A 23,752-nucleotide genomic window follows, 5' to 3' on the forward strand; every position below is an offset into this window, starting at 1 on the left:
ATAAGTTAATATTTTTATTTCTTTCAGCAATATGGTAATGTGATATAGTCCCTATTAAATTATATTATGGCTCACTAGTGAAAAATAAAATTATGTAATAAATAAATTTTAAAAAATGATATAAATAATAAGTAAGATTTTGATTGAAGGGTAAAATGTTAATGTAAAAAATAAAAAGGCATGCATTATTTTTCTATTTTTTTATATAAAGGATATACAATGTTAAAAATATTCTTAAAATAATACAATTTATTTTATAAAATAAAGATATTTTTATCTTTTTAACTAAATTGATACCCAATTAATTTATGACATAGACTCAATTAAGAACTTTATAAATGTAAATATATTTAATAGAAAATTTAAAATAAAATTAATATTCTTATTTAAAATTACAAACACAATTTAAAATATAAAAAATAGCATTGACTATTTCCATTATAAAAAGATTTACAGATATCTGCATCAGCAACTAAAATAAATTCAAAGTTAAAAATGTCTTTGCTCTTTTTAGGCACACTTTCTAACAAAATTAGACCAATTATTATATCAATTTTAATATTTCTATAGTTATTATTATATTTAAGTTTTTTACTGAATTAGTAACATAAATTAATTGGGTACAAATTTAATTAAAATTGACTAAAACACATTTTTTTCAAAGTTTCATATACCACTATAATCATTTTAAACACAATATATCTAAAAAAATTGACTTGTGATGAAACTTGAACCTCAGTCTTTAAAATATCAATTTTATCATTTTAATTAGAGATTCAATTTTTATACAAAATTTTTATAATTATCTCTTTTACATATAATTTTTACTCACATTGTTGTTATGCCATAATGTAGTATGATATGAAAACAAAAAAAAAACAAAAAAAAAAACCTTTGCTTAAATCAAATAATTTGAAAAGAAAAATGAAATATGACGAAAATATTATATGAAAAATTACTTATAATATATATATATATATATATATATATATATATATACATAAACGTTTTAAATCTACATAAAATAAACATTTGACATATTAAAATGTATTTAAATATACAAATATCTTAAAAGCATAAAAATAAATTAATATAATAAGTAGCATAAAATTAATATAAATTAATATACGAATATTTAATATTAGTAGTAAATCACTACTATTTACATAAATAATAAGTAATTCTTACTATTCAAACCCGTAACGTAAATATCATATAAATAATTTTAACAAATAGTCCAAAAATCAAAATTTATTTTCTTTTTAAGTTACTTCAATTCAAATTAAATTTACAAGGATCTAAACCCAATAATACTTAAGTTAAATAATATACATCATTTGGAATGCATGTATACTCATTATCACATATAAAGGATGACTTCCAAAATTCCATGATTATTGTAGTAGGTTGAGTAAAACTAACCTTGTGCTTAAATAAGAGGATGTAAAATTTCATGGTAAGAACGAGACAAGAAGTACTGGTGTCACCTTTACACCTTTACTCCTGCCTAGAACTTATTATTTTTATCATTGGATTAAGATGTTGTTTGTATTTATATTAATTATTTAAATAATATCTATAATATTAGATTAATTTATATTTAATGTATTGTTAAGAAGAAATTTTTGTGTTTATATTGATGTCCAAAGAAAAATTAAATTTGGGAGTCAATTACATATGAATAAGGTTGTAGCATTTCCACAACTCTCAAACTTGATACCTTTTAACTATACGTTACTTAAGTCTTGAAAATTAAAAGATCAAATTTTCATATTTAATTATGATCCCAAATATATTTAAGAAAAAGTAATTTTACTTTTTCGAGTGAATCATATTATTATATAAATAAATATTTATTTTCATTTCTCTCGATTGGATGGGACATAAGAAATGTTGTTTTTACATTAGAGAATTGTGACTCAATTTTGGGAATTTCTTTAACTACAATAAATAAAATCTCTCCTAACAAGGTGAATGAATCATAAGTTATACAAAATATGAAAGAACATGAAACGACAGGTCGAAATGGGGCTGTGTTCTTTGGAAGCTGAAACCGTCGGTTTTTTTGGGAAATGAAAGCACGGTTGGGCAGTTTTTATTTTTGTTTGTTTCTTTTGTTTTGGATCAAGTATTTTTATTTTATTTTCTTTGAAGGCCTGCAGGTTAGTTTGTTGGGCCATTAATTAGTTGTAATGATTTTTGAAAGTTAATAAAGCCCGGCCTACTTGTAATAAAACTACATATATTAAAATAATAACAATAAATTAGATATAGGTGAAAACCTAACAAAAATTGAACGCCTTTTCACTGAATACAACATTCGCACCATCTTCCTATTGCGAAACAGAGAAAAAATGAAAAATAATAAAATTAATAAATGTTTAATAGTTAAAATTACGTAATTATAATACAAGTGCATGTATAAAAATAATATCCAGAGGTTTAAAGTTAATATTAACATAATGATGTGAATGAAAAATTGTATAAAAATATAAAAAAATTGATATCAAAATCATAATAGATGTGAGATATAAGTTTAAATATCACTATTTAAGTTTTTTATTTATTTTATAAAATTATAAAAAAAATAAAAATACTTTCATAATAATATAATTTATTTTGTATATAAAAAATCATTTTCTAATCAAATTAATATTTGATTAATTCATCACATAAACTCAATTAAATGTTTAAAGTTAAAAGTTGGTAAAAATAAGATCACTAGATTCTATGTTTTTGGCAAAATTAAATTTAAAAATAAAAATTGAAATATATTGGCTTTCCTTAAAATGCAATACTGAATAAATAAGTTTGACATTTGCTTTTACAAATCATTGTTTGAAAATCTAAAAAATCCAAATGAAAAATTTGCCATTAAAATCATCCTGTATTTGAGCTAATAATTATTTTTGAGTGAAGTACATTCGCAGCAAAACAATCATTAAATTTTGAAAAGTTACATACTAACTAATGTTATTGGATGTTAATTAGTTACTATATGGAAACTCAATTTAAGAATCCTAGCTGTTGGAAGAAGAAAAATATAAGAAATGAATAAATAAAATAAAATAAAATAAAAAAAGAAGAAGAGAAGAAACGCAGATGTAAAAATGGCTATTAGAATTAACGTATAGTATGTAAAAAGAAACTAACCACAGCCGATCAACTTCAAGATTGCATACACATTGAAAGACATGCAAGAATGTAAAATCTTTATATATGGAATGCACATGAAAGTTACATCACATATCACAACAGCTTAGTGAATCATGTAAGAATACCATTAATTAGTCTAACGATGACATGATTTTCAAGACAAAGTGACACTTATATTAAGATTGTTCAAACCACATACCATTTGCATTACCTGATCAGAGAAAATGGTATCTGCTCAGCTAAATGGAGTGAGAAAGTTGAATCATAGATAGAAATTTCAAAAGCCATAAGCTTTTCAAATAATTTCTCTAACAGGCTCCACTATGTCATGCTCTTCCCTTTTCTTTTTTTTTTTTTTAAGTATCTGTACCTAAAACATGATTGGGCATCCAAGTACATGGAAAAACTTGAAAAACTAAAGAGCATAGCCAAGTCAGACGCATACTCATCCGAATCTCATCACAAGCCCATGTAACAGCCACTATGCCTGTCCTTTCTACATATGAAGATTTTTTATATTTTAAAAAATAATTATTGTGCGTTTCTGTCAAAGCAGAAAAGTTTTCTTGCATTTATTATTCTTCATTCCGAGAAAAGCTTATCAGTATTATCGGTCATATTTGTACTTGCATTGGTGCTATGCATGAAAAAGGGGAGAAGAATATTTCGGGACTTCATATTCCGATAAAACTTCTCTGCTCCTACGAGATTTACAGAAATCTGAGCCAGATAAAGAATGAAAGAAAACATGTTAGGAGATAGCCACATGAGAAAGGCAACAAACCTGGTTCAAAACGTAGTGGACTTTGAAGCGACCAGGGTAGTTGGCAACAATGCTATCCAACTCTTCCTGCAAATAAACCACTTGAATTTCACTTCTTGATCCATTTCCTAATTCTTGTAAACTAGTCACTAAGCACCCATGGCCGTATTTCATCCTCAGTGTGTACATTCACAGCAGCCATAATAATCATTGCACATTGAATGTACAACATTCAAAAATAAATAAATCTATTCAAGGAAACTTGGAATGTGATCTATAATAATGATAACATGGAATGGAAATTATAAAATCCACCATGATGTTTTTTATTATAAAATAAACTAAAAGTTCGAGTCATTCCAAGTCATACGAGGTGACCCTAAAGGTCCTGCCCGGGGTAAGTTATAAGAACCAGCAGGCATGTGATCTGTTGGTAGAGTGTTGGACTCTTAGTTCCAGAGACCAGGGGTCAAACCTTGGCAACATCAAAAATTAAAAAAAAAAGGACATAAGTGTTAGAACAAAGTTAGCAGCAACAATATACAAACAACTATAAATTTGCTTAAGAACAAAAATGAAACCGAGAGCAAGAGAGAGTGAACTTGAGCACACACTTGGATGATAAAATCAGCAGACATTCTTCATTTTTTTGAGAACTAAAATACAAAGTTTATAAGTCAAAATGACTATTACCTAATGAGCTAACTACTCCCACTAGTCTACTAATACAAGATTGAATTACAAACACAAGTAAGTGACATATCACTACTACATCAACTTCAAATCAAAAACAAATCCTACTAACTTTGGCAACAAGTTGCAAAGTAACTAAACTAAGTTACATTGAAACAAAATAGTCAAAATGAACTGAATTAGTCACGCCACCAATTACGCTTCAAGTGCGACTTGCTTTCAATCTTCTTCTGGTTCTTTGTTGCAATGCAGGCCAAATCTCAACACTCCTCCTTGGACTGTATGCAACAAACACCAATAGATTTCCTTAAAGCTTCAAATCAATGCAGTACCAAGTGGCTTTGTCAAAATGTCGCCTAACCGATCCTTTGAACAACAATGCACTAAGCTAACTTCTCGGATTGCTCGACTTCTCGAATAAAATGGAACTTGATTTTGAAATGCTTGGTCTTTCCATGAAAGACCGGATTCTTAACTATTGCAACCGCCGATTGGTTGTCAACCAAGATCTCGGTAGCATCAAGTTGCTCTTCATTTAGATCACATAGCAACTTCCTAAGCCAAATGGCTTGATTTACTTCTTCTTCTTTGCTATATACTCGCTTCTGCAGTTGATTGAGCAACGATCATTGCTTCTTCGAACTCAACAGAACACACTTGAGCCAAGGGTATAAAAGTACCCGACGTGCTCCTCATGTCATCGATGCAACCAGCCCAATCACTATCCGAATAACCAACTAACTTCAACTGTTTTCTTTCTTAAACAATACACCAAGCCTCAAGGTTCCCTTGATGTATCTCAACACTCTTTTAGCGACTTTGAAATGCACCATATTCGAGCAATGCATGAATCTAGCCAATAAACCGATCGCATGCATCAAGTCCGGTCTAGTTCTTGTCAAATAGAGTAAATGACCAATTACGCTCCTATACTCCCTTTCATCAACCTTTTCATAAGCACTAATGCTTGATGACTTCTCACTTTGAGCCATAGGAGTGCTCACAGGCTTACAATTTTGCATGCCAAATTTATCTAGAATCTTCAAGGCAAATGCTTGCTGACTAATGAAAATCCCTCGATCGGATTGGTTTACTTCCATCCCAAGGAAGTAAGTCATAGTTCCCAAGTCAGTCATGTCGAATGCTTCTTGCATCTGTGCTTTAAACTCATCAATAATGACATCCTTGCTTCCAGTCACTAGCAAGTCATCAACATAAATCGAGACAATTAGCAATGTCTCCTCCTTTAACTTCTTCACAAAGAGGGTAGGCTCACTCAAGCTTTTCTCGAACCCGAGCCTCGACAGGTAAGTATCGATCCTGTCATACCAGGCTCTAGGTGCCTGCTTCAGCCCATACAAGGCTTTCTTAAGCGTATACACCTTATCTTCATGTCCTTGAACTTGAAAGCCATCAGGTTGCTCAACATAAATCTCTTCCTTGAGATAACCATTCAAGAAAGCTGACTTAACATCCAATTGATGGATCCTCCATTGCTTCTGTGCAGCTAAAGAAAGCAGAAGCTTGATGGTGTCAAGTCTTGCTACTGGGGCAAAGCTTTCCTCAAAATCGATTCCATACTGCTGACTATACCCTTTGACCACCAGCCTTGCCTTGTGCTTGTTCAATGACCCATCAGCATTGAACTTTGCTCTAAAGACCCATCGAACACCAATAACCTTTTTCTTTTCTGGCCTCTTAACCAAATCCCAAGTCAGATTCTTTTGAATCATGTCCAATTCTGCCTCCATAGCTCTCTTCCAATTCATGTCCCTAGCTGCTTCCTCGTAGCTAGAAGGCTCCACAATGGCCACATTGCATCTCTGATAGACATCAGCAATGGATCTAGTACCTCTCACAGGAAGATCATCAACATTGCCATTGATAGGATCACTTTCACTAGTTCCAAGTTGCCTTCAATGAATCTTCTTCAAGTGACATGCATTCAACCATCCAGTTCAAGTCCTCTCTTCATCAAATCGATGTCTCTACTCACCAATATCTTCCTTGTTGAAGGATCATAGACTCTATAACCTTTCTTGTTACTGCTATAGCCTACAAATATGCAAGGAACAGACCTCTTCTCGAGCTTGGTCCTTCTTTCAGCAGGTACAAGGACATAGCACACACATCCAAAGATCTTCAAATGAGACACTGTTGGCTTAAGTCCATGCCATGCTTCGAAGGGTGTCTTGACTTTGACAGCATGTGTTGGAAGCTTGTTGAGCAAGTACATCGAGCTATTGATGACTCAGCCCAAAAAGAGTTGGGAAGCTTGCTTTGAAACAGCAAGCACCTAGCCATATCCATCACAGTTCTATTCTTCCTCTCACACACTCCATTTTGTTGAGGAGTGTAGACTGTGGTCAGCTGATGTTGGATCCCACCGCTCACATAGCCTCTTGAATCTCTCGGACAAATACTCACCCCATTGTGCATCCTTAATGTTTTGATCCTACATCCAACTTGGTTTTCACCAAAGCTTTGAACTTCGCAAATGCTTCAAACACATCGACTTCTTTGGGAAGAAAATCCAGCAAAATCTAGTCAGATCATCAATGAAAAGGACAAAGTACTTACTCCCATTCAATGAAGGAGTCTTCATCGGGCCACAAATGTCAGAATGCACTAGCTCAAGCTTCTCTCGAGCTCTCCAGGCTTGATCGACAGGAAATGGCTTTCTTGCTTGCTTGCCAAGCTGACATACATCACAAACACCTTCTAATGGCTCAACCTTGGTCATATCCTTTGCCAAACCAAGTCTATGCAACAGATCGAGTGACTTGAAGTTAACATGGCCTAGCCTCTTGTGCCATAGACCAGCACTCTCACTCTGGCTCGAATAAGCCTTCTTCTCAAGTTGGCTAATATCCAACATGAAACATTTGTCAGCCATAGGAACTGTGGCGGTTTCTTGCCCAAGAAAATCCTTGATGACACAAGAACCATTCTTAAAAATCAATGAGTAGCCCTTCTCAACCAACCGACCAACACTTAACAAGTTCGATCAATATCGGGCACATACAAAACATCCAAATTAGCTTGTTACCCGAACTAGAGCTGATTAACACATCTCCCTTGCCTCTAGCTTCAATCAGGTTTCCATTCCCAATCCTGATCCTCGAGCTGAAACTCCTATCAAGTTCTTTAAACAGACTCACATCAGCTGCCATATGATACGACGACCACTATCCACTAGCCAACTGCACTTGGCTCTTTCGTGGTTGTAAGGCAAGATGCATCAAGACATGCTCCTCCTGAGCTGGAACATCTTCAACAACCTGTGCCTGATCTTGTTGTGTTGGTACTTTGCCTTTATTCCTGCAAAGCTTCTCAACATGACCAAATTGTTTGCATTTCCAACATTGAACATCTGGTCTTCTCCAACAGAACTTCTCTGAATGTGTGGTCCTCTTGCAGTGAGTGCATGGTGGGTAACTTCTCCTGCTTGAATCTCTTCTCGACTTCTCCTTTTTCTCAAGCCAAGGCTTTTTGCCTTTCTGACTTGAATTGGAGCTCTCTCTGGCCTTTGCTTGGAAGGCCCCCTCAGAGTGCTCTTCTTGCCTATTGGCCCTCCTCTGCTCCAAGGCATAGAGTGAATTCACAAGCTCAGACAAAGAAATAGTGGTAAGGTCTCTCGAGTCCTCTAATGAGGAGATTTTGGACTCAAACCTTTCTGGAAGGGTAGTGATCACCTTCTCAACAACCCCGCTTTCAAAGAAAATCATCACCAAGCAATGACATCTTGATGGCGGTGGTCATAATTCGATCAGAATATTGCTTGATAGACTCAGCCTCCTTCATCTTGAGGTTCTCGAAGTCTCTCCTCAAATTGATCAACTGTTGCTGCCTGGTCTTCTCAGACCCCATGAACTCTTCCTTCAACCTGTCCCAAGCTTGCTTAGGTGAGTCACATGCCATAATGCGAGTGAAGATCACGTCAGACACTCCATTTTGCAAACAGGCCATAGCTTTTGGCTTCTTGGCAGTCTCCTCAGCATGCTGCCTCATCTGAGCAATGGTGGGATTGGCTCTCAAGGGAGGTGGCTCGGCATCATTCTCCACTACACTCCACAGATCATGTGCCTGAAGATAAGTCTTCATTTTTACCACCCAAATGTGGTAGTTCTCACCAGTGAAAACAGGTGGTGGAGGAGGTGTGAAGCTCATCCTACAGCAACAAGTTCAACAGCTTCGGTTTCCTACTTTCTTAAGCTTAAAATCTCAAACAACAAACAAAAAGAGAAGGCCCTCAAAGACTTAGGCTCTTGATACCATTTGTTAGAACAAAGTTAGCAGCAACAATATACAAACAACTATAAATTTGCTTAAGAACAAAAATGAAACCGAGAGCAAGAGAGAGTGAACTTGAGCACACACTTGGATGATAAAATCAGCAGCATTCTTCATTTTTTTTGAGAACTAAAATACAAAGTTTATAAGTCAAAATGACTATTACCTAATGAGCTAACTACTCCCACTAGTCTACTAATACAAGATTGAATTACAAACACAAGTAAGCTGACATATCAGCTACTACATCAACTTCAAATCAAAAAACAAATCCTACTAACTTTGGCAACAAGTTGCAAAGTAACTAAACTAAGTTACATTGAAACAAAATAGTCAAAATGAACTGAATTAGTCTGCGCCACCAATTACGCTTCAAGTGCGACTTGCTTTCAATCTTCTCTTTGGTTCTTTGTTGCAATGCGGCCAAATCTCAACAATAAGCAAGGGTTTGGGCCATTCATATGCTCAAACCTCTGCTGCACCATAAAAAGGGTCGGGCCTAGTACACAATTCCATTCAGGGCCCAATATAGCTCAAGCATTGCTTTCGTGCAGACAGCTATTCGTTTCTCCACAATGGAAGATGAAGAAGCTGTCCGGTTTGTTACTTTGGACCAATTGAGTCATTGAAAGATAATAAACAAAGTAGAAAGTAAAATACCTTCAAAAGAATGTCCTCATATGTAACATTGGCATAAATAAGGTGTACGTTTGTCATGTCTTTTGGGTTCTCCAATATGGCTCTGGCTACCTAATCACAAGCCAAAACCAGAAAACAAATATCGGAGACATGTTATACAAATATTTAAAATTTTGCAATAGGCTAAAAATAAAAACATGTGAAAAGGCAACATGTCTCTAATAGGACCAAATACATTAAAAGAAGAACTAGTTGACAAATGATTGACATACTTGGAACATTGGAGTAATGCCAGAGCCTCCAGCAATCATCCCAAATGCTCTAACTTGACCAGGTTGATACCTGAACCGCCCCTGGAAGAAACAATTCATGGAACAACATTAAGAAAATTATAATCAAAGGTGAATTCTCAAGTTGAACAAGATTCAGACAAGGCAAAAAAAAGCCCTAGGCAGCAAGCCTTCGATAATACAAGGAAAGCGTTTAAACAAACATGATGTGTTTGTATTCTATAGGAAATGCATTGCAATGGTAAGGTTGCAATTTATGGAGATAATCTAATATTTCAGGTTGCAATAAAAGCAAGATAAGTAGCTCGCCTGAAAAAAAAGTTGTTGCTAACATCAAAAGCAATGTTAACAAAGAAACATGCAGGAAATGTAATGGAGTACACTATAGACAAGAGCACTCTATGAATTCATATTTAAGAAACTGTATACCTTGGGACCCTTCACAGCAAGATAATCACCAACACACAACTCTCTGAAATGGTGTAACATCCTTCCTTGAGGATACATCTACTTACAAGAAAATTTCCATCATACAGTTAGAAGATGGGAACACTCGTATATATAAATATCACACTAAAGTTCACTCTAACCAGCAAGAAATTTTAGGAAAGTACCTTAATAACTAATTCAAAATAACCAACATCAGAATCCAATGTAGTAGGCGTATATGGTTTAATAACCTCCTCACCTTGGCTATCCTTGCCCCTGTTAAGATGAGAAGCATCTAACTTGCATACTAGTCCAGTTCGCAAGCATTTGGGAAGTATCTAAAACCATAATATAAGAAGAAATACAAAAAGGATGAATACAATAAACTGAACCTGCAACATATATGCTGTTCGATGGGAAGACCCAAAACTAAAGTAGGAGTAGGAAGTTCAAATGTCAACTTCTGTCACATTATGACTTCCTTCTGCTTAGGTCCATTCTTGATATTTTTAGACCTTGTGTGAAATAATAAATCAGTCCCTTTTAAAAAAATTATAAAATATAATATAATAAAATAAAATTATACTAGTAATTTTATTAAGTAATTTTATTAAAATAATACATTAAGTGAATCACTAACAAAATTAAAATATATATATATATATATATATCTCACCAACTCAACTCCACGTGTAATAGGATATTTTGCTGAAGAGTTTTGAGTTGTGGTCTTATTAGAATTTCGTATCCTCCCTAAAAAGAAAATTAAAGTACATCTTCGAAGGTTGTTTTCCACTCAGATTAAAATTCTTGAGTAGTCAAAAGTCGTTTACACCTCCACTCAGGGATCACCTGTAAATAAATAAAGGGTTTCAAGTTTAGATACGAGACGTAAATAACGACGATGGGTTTCAACTTTAGACAGCGAATAAGATACAATGAAGATCTTTTAACTGAAATCTTTCTTAAATTGCCCACAAAATCGCTTCTGAGATACAAGGCGGTGTCGAAACAATGGATGTATCTTATTTCTAGCAAAAAGTTTAGCCTCGCCCACATTCGCTCCTGGCATGCCAAAGCTTCTCTCAACCCTCGTGCTGTATTCCTCGATGTCATTGGGATTCCTTCCTTTAACTCGTGACTGCATCCAAGTCCCCTGCTGAGATTTTATAGATCTCCTCAACTAGATATTGCAATCGTGTCAAGGCTTGCTTCTTTGCGATTCCTTCAGTAAAAATCCTTATGTTTGTTTGTGTAAGGTTTTTATCTGTAACCCTGCTACCAGGAAATTTAAGATGCTCCCTCTTCCATTCCCTATATTTAAACAGTATGAGCTGTGTGGGGTTAATCTTGCTTTTGACCCTCTTAAATCATCTTATTACAAAATTATTTCAGTTTGGCAACAGAGACGTTATTTAATATTGGAGGAGATGGGGATGGAGATGGAGATGGGGATGAAGATGGAGAGGAAAGCTGAATATTTTATTGACATATATTCATCACAAAACTGTCATTGGAGTTACCGAAAAATCAATTTCAGTTGGGAAGAGGGTATGAAATTTTATCAAGGGGTTTTCTTAAGGGTACGATTTATTGGGAGAGTGAGGTCTTTGAATCACAATATTTTGATGTTGAAAATGAATGTTTGAAACCATTGACATCTGAGGTTCATCGCCAAGGGTATCGCTGGTTCGGAGAGTGTGGAGGCTATTTGAATCTTGTAGTTGCCCTTGTGCCTAGTCTTTTAGAGTACAGTGTATTTGAGATGGCGGAGGATCATTCCCATTTGCACTCGAAGTACAGTTTAAATCTTGAAGCTGATCCGTACCGTATTCTAAAGATGAAACGTATGGTATTTAAGCTCTTGTGTGTGACTCACTCCGAGGAAGAAGGAGATTCAATGTTTATAGTAGATGAAGATGGTACTGGAATATCTTACAACTTCAAGAATAACACAAGAAAAGATGTGCGTTGCACCATCCTCACCATTTCCTCTTCCTCCATTCAAGAATATTCTCTTCGATGCTCTCTATACTTCGAGACCCTTTGTTGTATGTGAAATTAGCTAATTTCTTTCCAAAAGCTGACAAAGGAAACAACCCCAGAGTGGAATAAAACCAATCCAGACTCTCAGAAGGGAAATTAAACTATTATCAGTGAAGGTGGACTGATGGACAAGAAAAAACAAAACTGTAAAAGAAAAAGAAACAGTAAGTAATTAGACGTCGTTAGTTTTGATTTTATGTTTCAGTTTTCTCTTGATTTCTGAATGGAGGTCTTACTGAAGAAGTGGGCTTTCTTTACAGTTCAGACTTCTTCCTTGCGCCTTTCCCCGTTCCAAATATTTATCTTTTAATTTAGTTATATAAGTAATAAAATTACATATAAATTTGTCTTTTTCATTTTTATCAAATAAATTTATTAAATATAAATTCATTTTAAATAAAATTATTATATTATAACACTAGTGAAAGAAATTCAATTAATAATTTTTGAAGTATCATTAATTCAATTTATATTAATATTAAATTAATTGAGTGCGGTGCTGTTAATCCGGAATTTATTTTATATTAATATAAATTAATTGACTTTGGTGTTAGCCATAAATTAGACACTAATTCGATTTATGTTTTATAATAAAAAATTCAACCTATTTCATCACCGTAATAAATTTTTGTTTAATTCAACTTTTTATAAAAAATGTTGAATAGAATAAATAGACAATAACATTTTTATCTTTTAAAATATACTTAAAATAAATTATTTCTTTAATTTTTTAAAGAATAAAATATTAAAATTATTATATTTAGTTTTTTTTCAAAATTGTCTACAATGATATAAAATATTATATTAAAATTATAAAATAAATAATTTTCAAAAATCAAGATTTATTATTATCAAATGACATAATTATATTTTGCACTTAAGTATTATAATATAAATTCAATACTTAATATTTTAGTACTTAATTTTTTATTTATCAAACAACCCATTAATTAAGAAAAAATATAAAAACAATTATTTTTTAAAAATAAAATGTTATTTTAAATGTCTTTTATTTCTAAGTTTTAAGGTAATTTATTTAAATAAAATAATGTAAATCACTAAAACCCCTTTTAAAAAATCTTCTTTATCTTTAAAATCTAACATAATTACTAAGATAACTTAATTTTTTTATTTCTTTCAGAAATAGGGTGATGTGATATAATTCCTATTAGATTATATTATGGCTATTGAGTGAAAAATAAAACTATGTGTAATAAATAAATTCAAGAAGAATAATATAAATAATAAGTAAGATTTTGATTGAATGGTAAATTATTAATGTAAAAAGTTAAAAGATATGGGTTTAAATTTTATTGTGCATGTATTTGTTTTTCTATTTTTCTATATAAAAGATCTACAATACCAAAAATACTTTCAAAATAATACAATTTATTTTATAAAATAAGGGTTTTTTATATTTTTTAATTAAATTGATGCCCAATTAATCTATGGCATCAACTCAATTGAAAACTTTATAAATATAAAGATATTTAATAGAAGAATTTAAATAAAATTAATATTCTTATTTAAAAATTATATAAATCTATTAATAATCACAACTTCTTACAAATGCAATTTGAAATATAAAAATAGTGTTGACTATTTTCATTATAAAAAGAATTACAGAGATCTCCATCAACAATTAAATTAAATTCAAAATATTTTATTTATAACAACTACTAAAATAAATTCAAGGATAAAAATGCCTTTGCTCTTCTTAGGCACACTTTCTAAAAAAATTAAACTAATTATTATATCAATTGTAATATATCTATAATTATTATTATATTTAATTTTTTATTGAATTGGTATCATAAATTTATTGAGTACAAAATTAATTAAAAGATGACTAAAACTCATTCTTCTTATAAAGTTTCATATACTACTATGATCATACTTATATGTATATATATATTAAATCTATAAAAATCATTTGAAACACAATATATCTATAAAAAGATCAACCTGTGGTGAGATTTGAACCTTAGTCTTTAAAATATTAATTTTATCATTTTAATTAGAGAGTCAATTTTTTATACAAATTTTTATAAATATATAATTTCCATATATTTTTTACTCACATTGTTCTAACACCATAAGATAGTATGATATGAAAAAGAAAAAAGAAAAAAGCAGACATTGCTTAAATCAAATAATTTGAAAAGAAAAATGAAATATGATGAAAATATTATATGAAAAATTACTTAAAATATGATGTATATATAAACATTTTAAAATCCACATAAAATAAACATTTGACATATTAAAATGTATTTAAATATACAAATATTTTAAAAGCACAAAATAAATTAATATAATAAGTAGCAAATCATACGCTAATATCAGTAGCAAATCACTACTATTTATATAAATAATAAGTAATCCTTACTACTCAAATCCGCAATGTAAATACTAGATAAGCAATCTTAATAAATAGACCAGAAAATCATAAATTCATTTATTTTAAGTTACTTTGAATTCAAATTAAACAATATCAATTTGGAATGCATATGTACTCATTATCACATAGAAAGGATGACTTCCAAAATTTCATGATTGTTGTAGTAGGTTGAGTACACTAACCCTGCGCTTAACAAGTAACTTTCACTCCTGCTCATTTGGTTACTAAAGCATTTTTCAATCTTAAAAAGTATGAATTTCTTTTATTTTTAGTAAAAATATTGTCAAAAAATATTTTTTCATAAATGTTGAAATTTAGGTGTTTTTATTTTTTATTTTTATCTTTTATGTTTTGAAGTGAAATTATCAAAATTACTTATTTATTTTAATTTAATAATTAAAGAAAAAAATGGAGTTACTTAGTATCAAACTCAAACTCTCGTGCCTAGAACTTATTACTCTTCTCATTGAGGTTATTTGTATTTATATTAATTATTTAAATGATATTTATAATATTAGATTAATTTATATTTAATGTATTATTAAGAAGATAATTTTGTGTCTATGTTGATGTCTAAAAAAAATTGAGTTTGGGAGTTAGTTATGTGTAGGCAAGGTTGTAGCACTCTCACAACGCTTAAATTTAGTACCTTTTAACTATATGTTGCTGGAGCTTTGAAAATTAAAAAAATTAAATTTTTATTTTTAATTATAATCCCAAATATATTTAATGAAAAAGTAGTTTTATTTTTTAAGTGAATTAAATTATTATATTAATAAAAATACATAAATAAATATCTTTTCCTCATATCTCTCAAGTCGATGAAACATAAAAATTTTGTTTTTACATTTGAGAATTGTCACTCAATTTTGAGAAGGATATTCTTTTTTAGTTATAATCACTGAAATCTCTCCTGATAAAGTGAATGAATCATACAATTACATGTGTTATAGGAAACTTGAAGACGTAAGAAATAATAACAATAAACTACATATGTTAAAATCCCAACGGTCACCACGCAAACATGTCTATTATTAGTTACTATTAATATGTACATATAAATGTTTAGGACAATATGTTAAAATATTTACACATATATACACATATACAGGAGCATAGCATAAATAAAAATATAATTAATTAAAGACTTAAACACATTGAAGTTAAAACAATCATGTTGTACTCTGTTGCTGTAAGGGCTTTTTCTTTCTTTCATAATATTGATTGATAGTTGATGAAGTTTAGATTTGTTGGAAATATATTATTGTAAAATAAATTTGTTAGTATTGATTAAAAAAATATAAATTAAGAATTAAAAAATTAAAATTTATTGTGCCGTGTAAAAATTATTGTCTTAAAAATGAATTTACTCTGATCGGTGTAATCATGTAGTGGACGTCGTCCCCTAAAGTTAACATAGTATTTCAATATTCGTACACCTAAATAAGAAAAGTGAAACACAATTCCTATTGCTCTTATCAGGGAAATCATACTAGGATCAATTTTCAGGAAAGTTTGGAGAGTTCACAGTCAGTCTCGCTTAAAACCTAAACTCCTAAGCTGAATTTCCTCTAATGTAATTTAGAGGAAAATGCTAGAATTTTAAAAGGGATGGAAAAAGTGGTGATGAGGAGGAAAGAATTTTTTTGATTGCTTTGTTTTGCTTTCTGTGTAAAAATGAGGAAAATAGCTCTCTATTTATACTAGTAACAGAAGGTTAAAATAGTAAATATGTAGGGGCAAAAGAGTAAAATATTCTAAGGTTTCACACAACAGTTAAAAATGTTTTTTTTTCCAAATTTTCGTAACAATAAAAAATCCGTGCGTGTGTTAGGCCTATTGATGGGTGTCGAAACCACAAAAAATAATTCCTACAAAAATAACTGTAAATAGTAGTAAAGAGTAGTAGTAGGATCAAGTCCACAAGGATTGAATGTTATAATCTACTTCTGCGTTTAACTTGTGAACAAAATGTTTGTCGTGTCGAAATTCATGGAAAAAGTCGTGCCCGTGACTCTAAATGAACTTGCAAAAAAATAAACTAATAAATCAGGGGGTTTTGAAAATGTTTTGTAACACCCCGAATTTGGGCCTAGAAGTATTGGGCCTTGAGTGGGGGTCCGTAAGGAGGTTGTATATAGGTATTTAATTGTGCAATGAAATGAAACAATTAAATGTTTGCTATTAGTGGTTAATGGCTTTGAGAAGTGTTGGAGAAATCTTGGGTTCAAACTTGGGCTTTAGCAAAAATTTTGGTATTAAGTGAAAAAAACCTGGATGCTTGGATGAGGGTTTTTAAATTATTGTGTTAAATAAATGACACAAGGAAGCTTGTAGTCTAGTGGTTGTGGTGTCATTAAGGTTGTATGGGAGCACGGGTTCAAGCCTTGGCTCTTGCAATTTATTTTGTTTTTTTTTAAAGGGAACCTGGACTTTGGCCTTTAGACCTTATAATTAATTGGGGATAAAATATGACACAAAAAGCCTTGTGGCTTAGTGGCAAGTAGCGTGTGGAGCATTTAAGGGGAGGCATAGGTTCGAATCCCATGGCAAGCAAGGAGCATTTATTTTGCTAACAGGGGGCGACAAGAGTTGGTGTTGAATTTAAACTCTAATGTTGGAGGATCCCACATCGGAAGCTAACATAAGAGTGGTTGTGAAGTCGGCTTTAAATAGAGGAACCATGAAGAGAGTAAATGTACCTTTCTTGGTGATCCCTTTCATTGTATGGCGTGCTCGTTTGGGTTGGGCGTCGGCTAAGAGTGCTCGGAGTGTGGATTAACTCCGGTCTCCTATCGGTGTGTATTTCTTACTACTCTAGTCAGTAGGATGGCTACTTGAACGCGATGGGTGAAAGGGGTCATGTGGGCTTAATGGGCCTACAAGCCCAATTGGATAAGTTGTTTGATTGTGTAGTAAATTTGGGCTAGGCTAGGTGAATCTAATATTTGTGGCTAGATTTGGGCTAAAAGGGCCACACGAGTGTGGGCCCATTTGGGCCGAGAATGGGCTTTAGAGCCATTAGTATTGTTATCCATGTTTAAAATACTTTGGTTTACAAAATTACCAAAATACCCTGCTTTGTAAAATTACTAAAATACCCTTGGTTTATAAAATTACCAAAATACCCCTAGTTTGTAAAATTATCAAAATACCCCTAGTTTGTAAAATTATCAAAATACCCCTAGTTTGTAAAATTACCAAAATACCCCTAATTTGTGAAATTACTGAAATACCCTCGACCTGTAAAATTATTGAAATACCTCGACTTGTAAAATTACCAAAGTACCCTCGATTTATAGAATTACTGCTTTTACCTCGATTTGTAAAATTACCGCTTTACCCTCGATTTATAGAATTACCATTTTACCCTCGGTTTACGTAATTACTATTTTACCTCGATTTATAGAATTACCGTTTTACCCCTAATTTACATAATTACCATTTTACCCCAGATTTACATAATTATCGTTTTACCCTCGATTTATAGAATTACCGTTTTACCCTCGATTTACAGAATTACCATTTTACCCTCGATTTATAGAATTACTGTTTTACCCTTGATTTACAAAATTACTATTTTACCCTTGATTTACAAAATTACTGTTTTACCCTCGATTTACAAAATTACTAAAATACCCTTGGTTTGTGAAATTACCGCAATACCCTTAATTTGTAAAACTACCAAAATACCCCTGTATGGTAAAATGACGAATATGCCCTTATGTTCCGTATGACTGATGTGCTTAGGATTTACATATATTGATATTGGAATAGTTAAGTTTGAGTGATGTGGTGGTTATCGTAGGTGATCGATTATGGAAACGTTTCAACTTCAACCCGTAATGTGTGTACTAACCTCGTAATAGCTTAGATTAATATTTCTTTGAAAAGCCAAAGCTTCATATTTTAGTGATTTGGGAATTAATATTTAGATCTATTTTCTCGCATGTTTAAGTTGGATTCACAACGGATATGGGGTAGGAAGGTATTTGGAACGTTCTTCAACGAGTAGATCTCTTGGTAAGTATTCGAACCTTCTTTCCATTTGTATCTTGTGGTTTAAGAAAAGTGAAAACCCTCTCGTCGACTAAGGCTAAAAGGGTTTTGGTGTTATTTGGTTTGTTGGTGCTAGTGAGGATTAAAGGCTACCGATCGAGGAGTGTGTGAAAAGCTTGGATCATCGGAGTGACTAAATCTAGTCATCAACTTGGTAAAGGTATGAACCCAAGGGCCATTGTGGATGGTGGCCGAATGTGTAAGTGATGATAATAGGTAGTTTTCGATTTGGTTTAATATTAACATGGTCTAATCTATAAGTGGTTGATTATAGGAGAAATCGCATAGGAGATCTCGTCAAGGAATATCGCAAATCAGGTGTGTAACGAACCCTTTTCATAGTTTAAAGCGATGAATGCCGAAAAGCCGAAATGCCGAAATTCTGGCATTTCGAGGACTTGTGAGCAAGCGAACGCTCACTAGTTAGTTAGAATCGATGAGATTATGATCGGAAACATTGGAAACGGTAAGAACGTGATTTTTGGCATTCACGGTAAGTTGGGCCTCTAGGGGCTGCAATAGGGCCCAATAGGCTTTCGGGCCCATTTGGGTAAAATTGGTAGAAAACGGAAATCTGTTAAATTGCATGATAAGACTGTTAAAACCATTATGGAATATAGGCTAAGTGGGCCTAGACAATGAAATTGGCTAAGTAGGGCCCATTAGGGTTTTAGGCCCAATAACTCGATTTCGCTAAAATGGGCCGTAATCACTGCTTGCACCCATGGATTGTTAGTAATCGTTAATGAACATGAAAACCCTAATTTTGGTAAAATTACGAGATTACCCTTATAATATGAAAATGACCGTTTGCCCCTAGGTAAAATGACCATTATACCCCTAGGGTTTATGTATGATTTTAATACATGGGATTTTGATAAATATGGTATGTATGATATGCACATGAAATGTATGCTATGCACATGATATGTATGATATGCACATGAGGTAATCATAAATGCGTTGGGTTGGGTTTTTATATGGATGGAGGAAGTGAAAAAGGGCTTATGCCCCAGTTATCAAAAAGGCTTATGCCCCAGTTATCAAAAGGGCTTATGCCCCAGTTATAAAAGGGCTTATGCCCCAGTTATTGAAAGGGCTTTTGCCCCAATTATTAAAAGAGGCTAGGCCTCCAGTTATATGATAAAGCAGCTATGCTGCCAGTGGAGAGTTTGGCGGGGTGGGTCGAGTTAATCCCCACATGGTGTGTTGGTTGGTACGGGTGGAGAGTAGCGGATGGTGGGTTGAGTAGTCTCCCCAAATGGGTTGCATTCTTTCATTAAAATTATATGTGACATTGAAATGGGCCTAAGGGCCATACCATTTACAGTAAAGGCTTCGGCCAGTAATATGAAATATGAAAAGGCTTCGGCCCAGTAATATGAAATATGAAAAGGCTTCGGCCCAGTATTATGAAATATGAAATATGAAAAGGGCTACTGCCCGGTGCATGATTGAGATTGGATTTGGGCTTAGACCCAACAGCCGTTATTGTTTTGGGCTCGAAAGGGCTTGTTGCACACTGAGTTTCCAAACTCACCCCTTTCCTTAACCTTGCAGTGAGCCTTGATGTGGGGACTTGGGCGGAGGGATTCAGAGTGGCCACGGTGATTGTCTTTGGACTTTTAAATAAGTGTTGGTTTTCATTTAATTTCCTTTAATTATTATTTATTTTGGGTTGTAATAAGGCCAATTTTAACTTTCCTTTTATTTCTTTTCGAATTATTTTAATTTTAATAACTTTAAAATTGGTTAATAATTATTCAAATGGGCTAGACTTAGGACGTGTTTTCAAAATGATACTTGTTTTCAAAATATCTCAACACCACGATTAATCGATTTATCAAAGACGCCCACTTAAACAAATTTAAACTCGATATAACAAAGTGTGGCTATGGTTGTGGGCATGTCTAGGATTGGATCCAATTAAAGAGCTTGGTACTTAAGCGACCTTCATGGCTCACCTCCTCTGTCTCGGATACCTACTGGTGCCCGACTTCCATACACTTTGTTAACTCAATAAAATGTATGGTTTTAAAACACTAAAACGGAACATGGGTTTTCAACTCCAATGTGGCACGTCCGATTCGGCCATAATGTCCGGGCCGGGTTTGGGGTGTTACATTTAGTGGTATCGAGCTAAGTTGCAACAACTCTACTGTGGATCGGTCCAAAATTTTTCAAAAATTTAGGCCTAAGAAGGGTATTTTGGAAATGGTTTTGAAAAGTTCATTTTAAAGATGTTTTATGAGTATATATGTTAAAATGGTCCAAGTTTTTTGTTTTAAATCAAGAGTTTCAAAATAAAGGGTGTTTTCAAATCAAAGTTTTTAAATTTCTATTTTCGGTGATCAAAATATGGTTTTCGAGTTTTAAATGGATTGAGAAAGAAGTGGCGACTTGAATCCACGCACCAAGTCTGTAAGTATTTCTGTTCCTCATATTACACTGTATTAAGATATTACTGTAGATAGAACTGAGACCATATCATGACATTATGACTAGGGCAACCCTAAAAACTCTAGAATACCGAGACTGTAGCTAGGTTATGATTCTGTGAAAATAGAAACTTTAAAATACTATCTTTGCATAAGACATATGAATAAATAGTAAAATTTTGAGATCTTTGTAGTTAATTGATATCAGACTGGTAATGTAGAGTATTGATATGGATTCGAGGGTAAGCAAAGTCTACCAACTTGGGTTCTTGTAACTTCGGAGCTTGGTAATCGAGGCAATTGGCCGAGTTAGTAAGGCAAAGTATTGGATACCAAACTTAAGGAAATTAGGGAAACGCTTCAAGCGGTGTGCATGGAGTGTAAGAAAAGGAAGGATTCTAGTTCTTAGAAAACCAAGCCTCGCTTACGTGAAACATGTTAAGGCACGACCAAACTATCCAATCAAAAAGACTACAACGGACGTCATCCGGGTGAATGCCATAGGAAGACAGGAGCATGTCTTAGATGTGGGTCCAAGGAGCATCGAGCTCGGGATCGCCAAGTTTATTTTATTTAAATATGTGTTACGAATTGTATGCGTGCTTGATAAATGTTTCTTTACTTTGGTAATTAGATGTTCGGGTCGTACTAAGAATTATTTTTAATTAGAGTGCGTAAGCGGAAGCATAGAGGTTTGACTTGAGTAATACGGTTAGTTGATAGTTGGAAATTTCGAGGACGAAATTTCTTTAAGGGAGTATAATTGTAACACCCCAAATTTGGGCCTAGAAGTATTGGGCCTTGAGTGGGGGTCCGTAAGGAGGTTGTATATAGGTATTTAATTGTGCAATGAAATGAAACAATTAAATGTTTGCTATTAGTGGTTAATGGCTTTGAGAAGTGTTGGAGAAATCTTGGGTTCAAACTTGGGCTTTAGCAAAAATTTTGGTATTAAGTGAAAAAACCCGGATGCTTGGATGAGGGTTTTAAATTATTGTGTTAAATAAATGACACAAGGAAGCTTGTAGTCTAGTGGTTGTGGTGTCATTAAGGTTGTATGGGAGCACTGGTTCAAGCCTTGGCTCTTGCAATTTATTTTGTTTTTTTTAAAGGAACCTGGACTTTGGCCTTTAGACCTTATAATTAATTAGGGATAAAATATGACACAAAAAGCCTTGTGGCTTAGTGGCAAGTAGCGTGTGGAGCATTTAAGGGGAGGCATAGGTTCGAATCCCATGGCAAGCAAGGAGCATTTATTTTGCTAACAGGGGGCGACAAGAGTTGGTGTTGAATTTAAACTCTAATGTTGGAGGATCCCACATCGGAAGCTAACATAAGAGTGGTTGTGAAGTCGGCTTTAAATAGAGGAACCATGAAGAGAGTAAATGTACCTTTCTTGGTGATCCCTTTCATTGTATGGCGTGCTCGTTTGGGTTGGGCGTCGGCTAAGAGTGCTCGGAGTGTGGATTAACTCCGGTCTCCTATCGTGTGTATTTCTTACTACTCTAGTCAGTAGGATGGCTACTTCGGGCCGCGATGGGTCGAAAGGGGTCATGTGGGCCTAATGGGCCTACAAGCCCAATTGGATAAGTTGTTTGATTGTGTAGTAAATTTGGGCTAGGCTAGGTGAATCTAATATTTGTGGCTAGATTTGGGCTAAAAGGGCCACACGAGCGTGGGCACATTTGGGCCGAGAATGGGCTTTAGAGCCATTAGTATTGTTATCCATGTTTAAAATACTTTGGTTTACAAAATTACCAAAATACCTCGCTTTGTAAAATTACTAAAATACCCTTGGTTTATAAAATTACCAAAATACCCCTAGTTTGTAAAATTACCAAAATACCCCTAGTTTGTAAAATTATCAAAATACCCCTAGTTTGTAAAATTACCAAAATACCCCTAATTTGTGAAATTACTGAAATACCCTCGACCTGTAAAATTATTGAAATACCTCGACTTGTAAAATTACCAAAGTACCTCGATTTATAGAATTACCGCTTTTACCTCGATTTGTAAAATTACCGCTTTACCCTCGATTTATAGAATTACCGCTTTACCCTCGGTTCTGTAATTACTATTTTACCTCGATTTATAGAATTACCGTTTTACCCTAATTTACATAATTACCATTTTACCCCCGATTTACATAATTATCGTTTTACCCTCGATTTATAGAATTACCGTTTTTACCCTCGATTTACGAATTACCATTTTACCCTCGATTTATAGAATTACTGTTTTACCCTTGATTTACAAAATTACTATTTTACCCTTGATTTACAAAATTACTTGTTTTACCTCGATTTACAAAATTACTAAAATACCCTTGGTTTGTGAAATTACCGCAATACCCTTAATTTGTAAAACTACCAAAATACCCCTGTATGGTAAAATGACGAATATGCCCTTATGTTCCGTATGACTGATGTGCTTAGGATTTACATATATTGATATTGGAATAGTTAAGTTTGAGTGATAGGTGGTGGTTATCGTAGGTGATCAATTATGGAAACGTTTCAACTTCAACCCGTAATGTGTGTAC

The 23,752-nt window shown here is 33.1% G+C and overlaps 1 protein-coding gene across 1 annotated transcript; it reads right to left on the minus strand.

Annotated features, from left to right (window-relative positions):
• Positions 1-3,749: 3,749 nt before the first annotated feature.
• On the minus strand, positions 3,750-11,410 carry LOC108472185 (NADH--cytochrome b5 reductase 1-like). The gene is made up of 7 exons (XM_053021324.1): positions 11,261-11,410; positions 10,656-10,726; positions 10,449-10,539; positions 10,264-10,341; positions 9,817-9,897; positions 9,566-9,655; positions 3,750-4,006 (listed from the first exon to the last, which is right to left on the minus strand). Exons 1-7 carry the CDS (start codon positions 11,408-11,410, stop codon positions 3,908-3,910), a joined length of 660 nt encoding a protein of 219 aa, XP_052877284.1. The 3' UTR covers positions 3,750-3,907.
• Positions 11,411-23,752: the final 12,342 nt, after the last annotated feature.

The sequence above is a fragment of the Gossypium arboreum genome, chromosome 11 (genome assembly GCF_025698485.1).
Source record: "Gossypium arboreum isolate Shixiya-1 chromosome 11, ASM2569848v2, whole genome shotgun sequence".
NCBI classification, from domain to species: Eukaryota; Viridiplantae; Streptophyta; class Magnoliopsida; order Malvales; family Malvaceae; genus Gossypium; species Gossypium arboreum.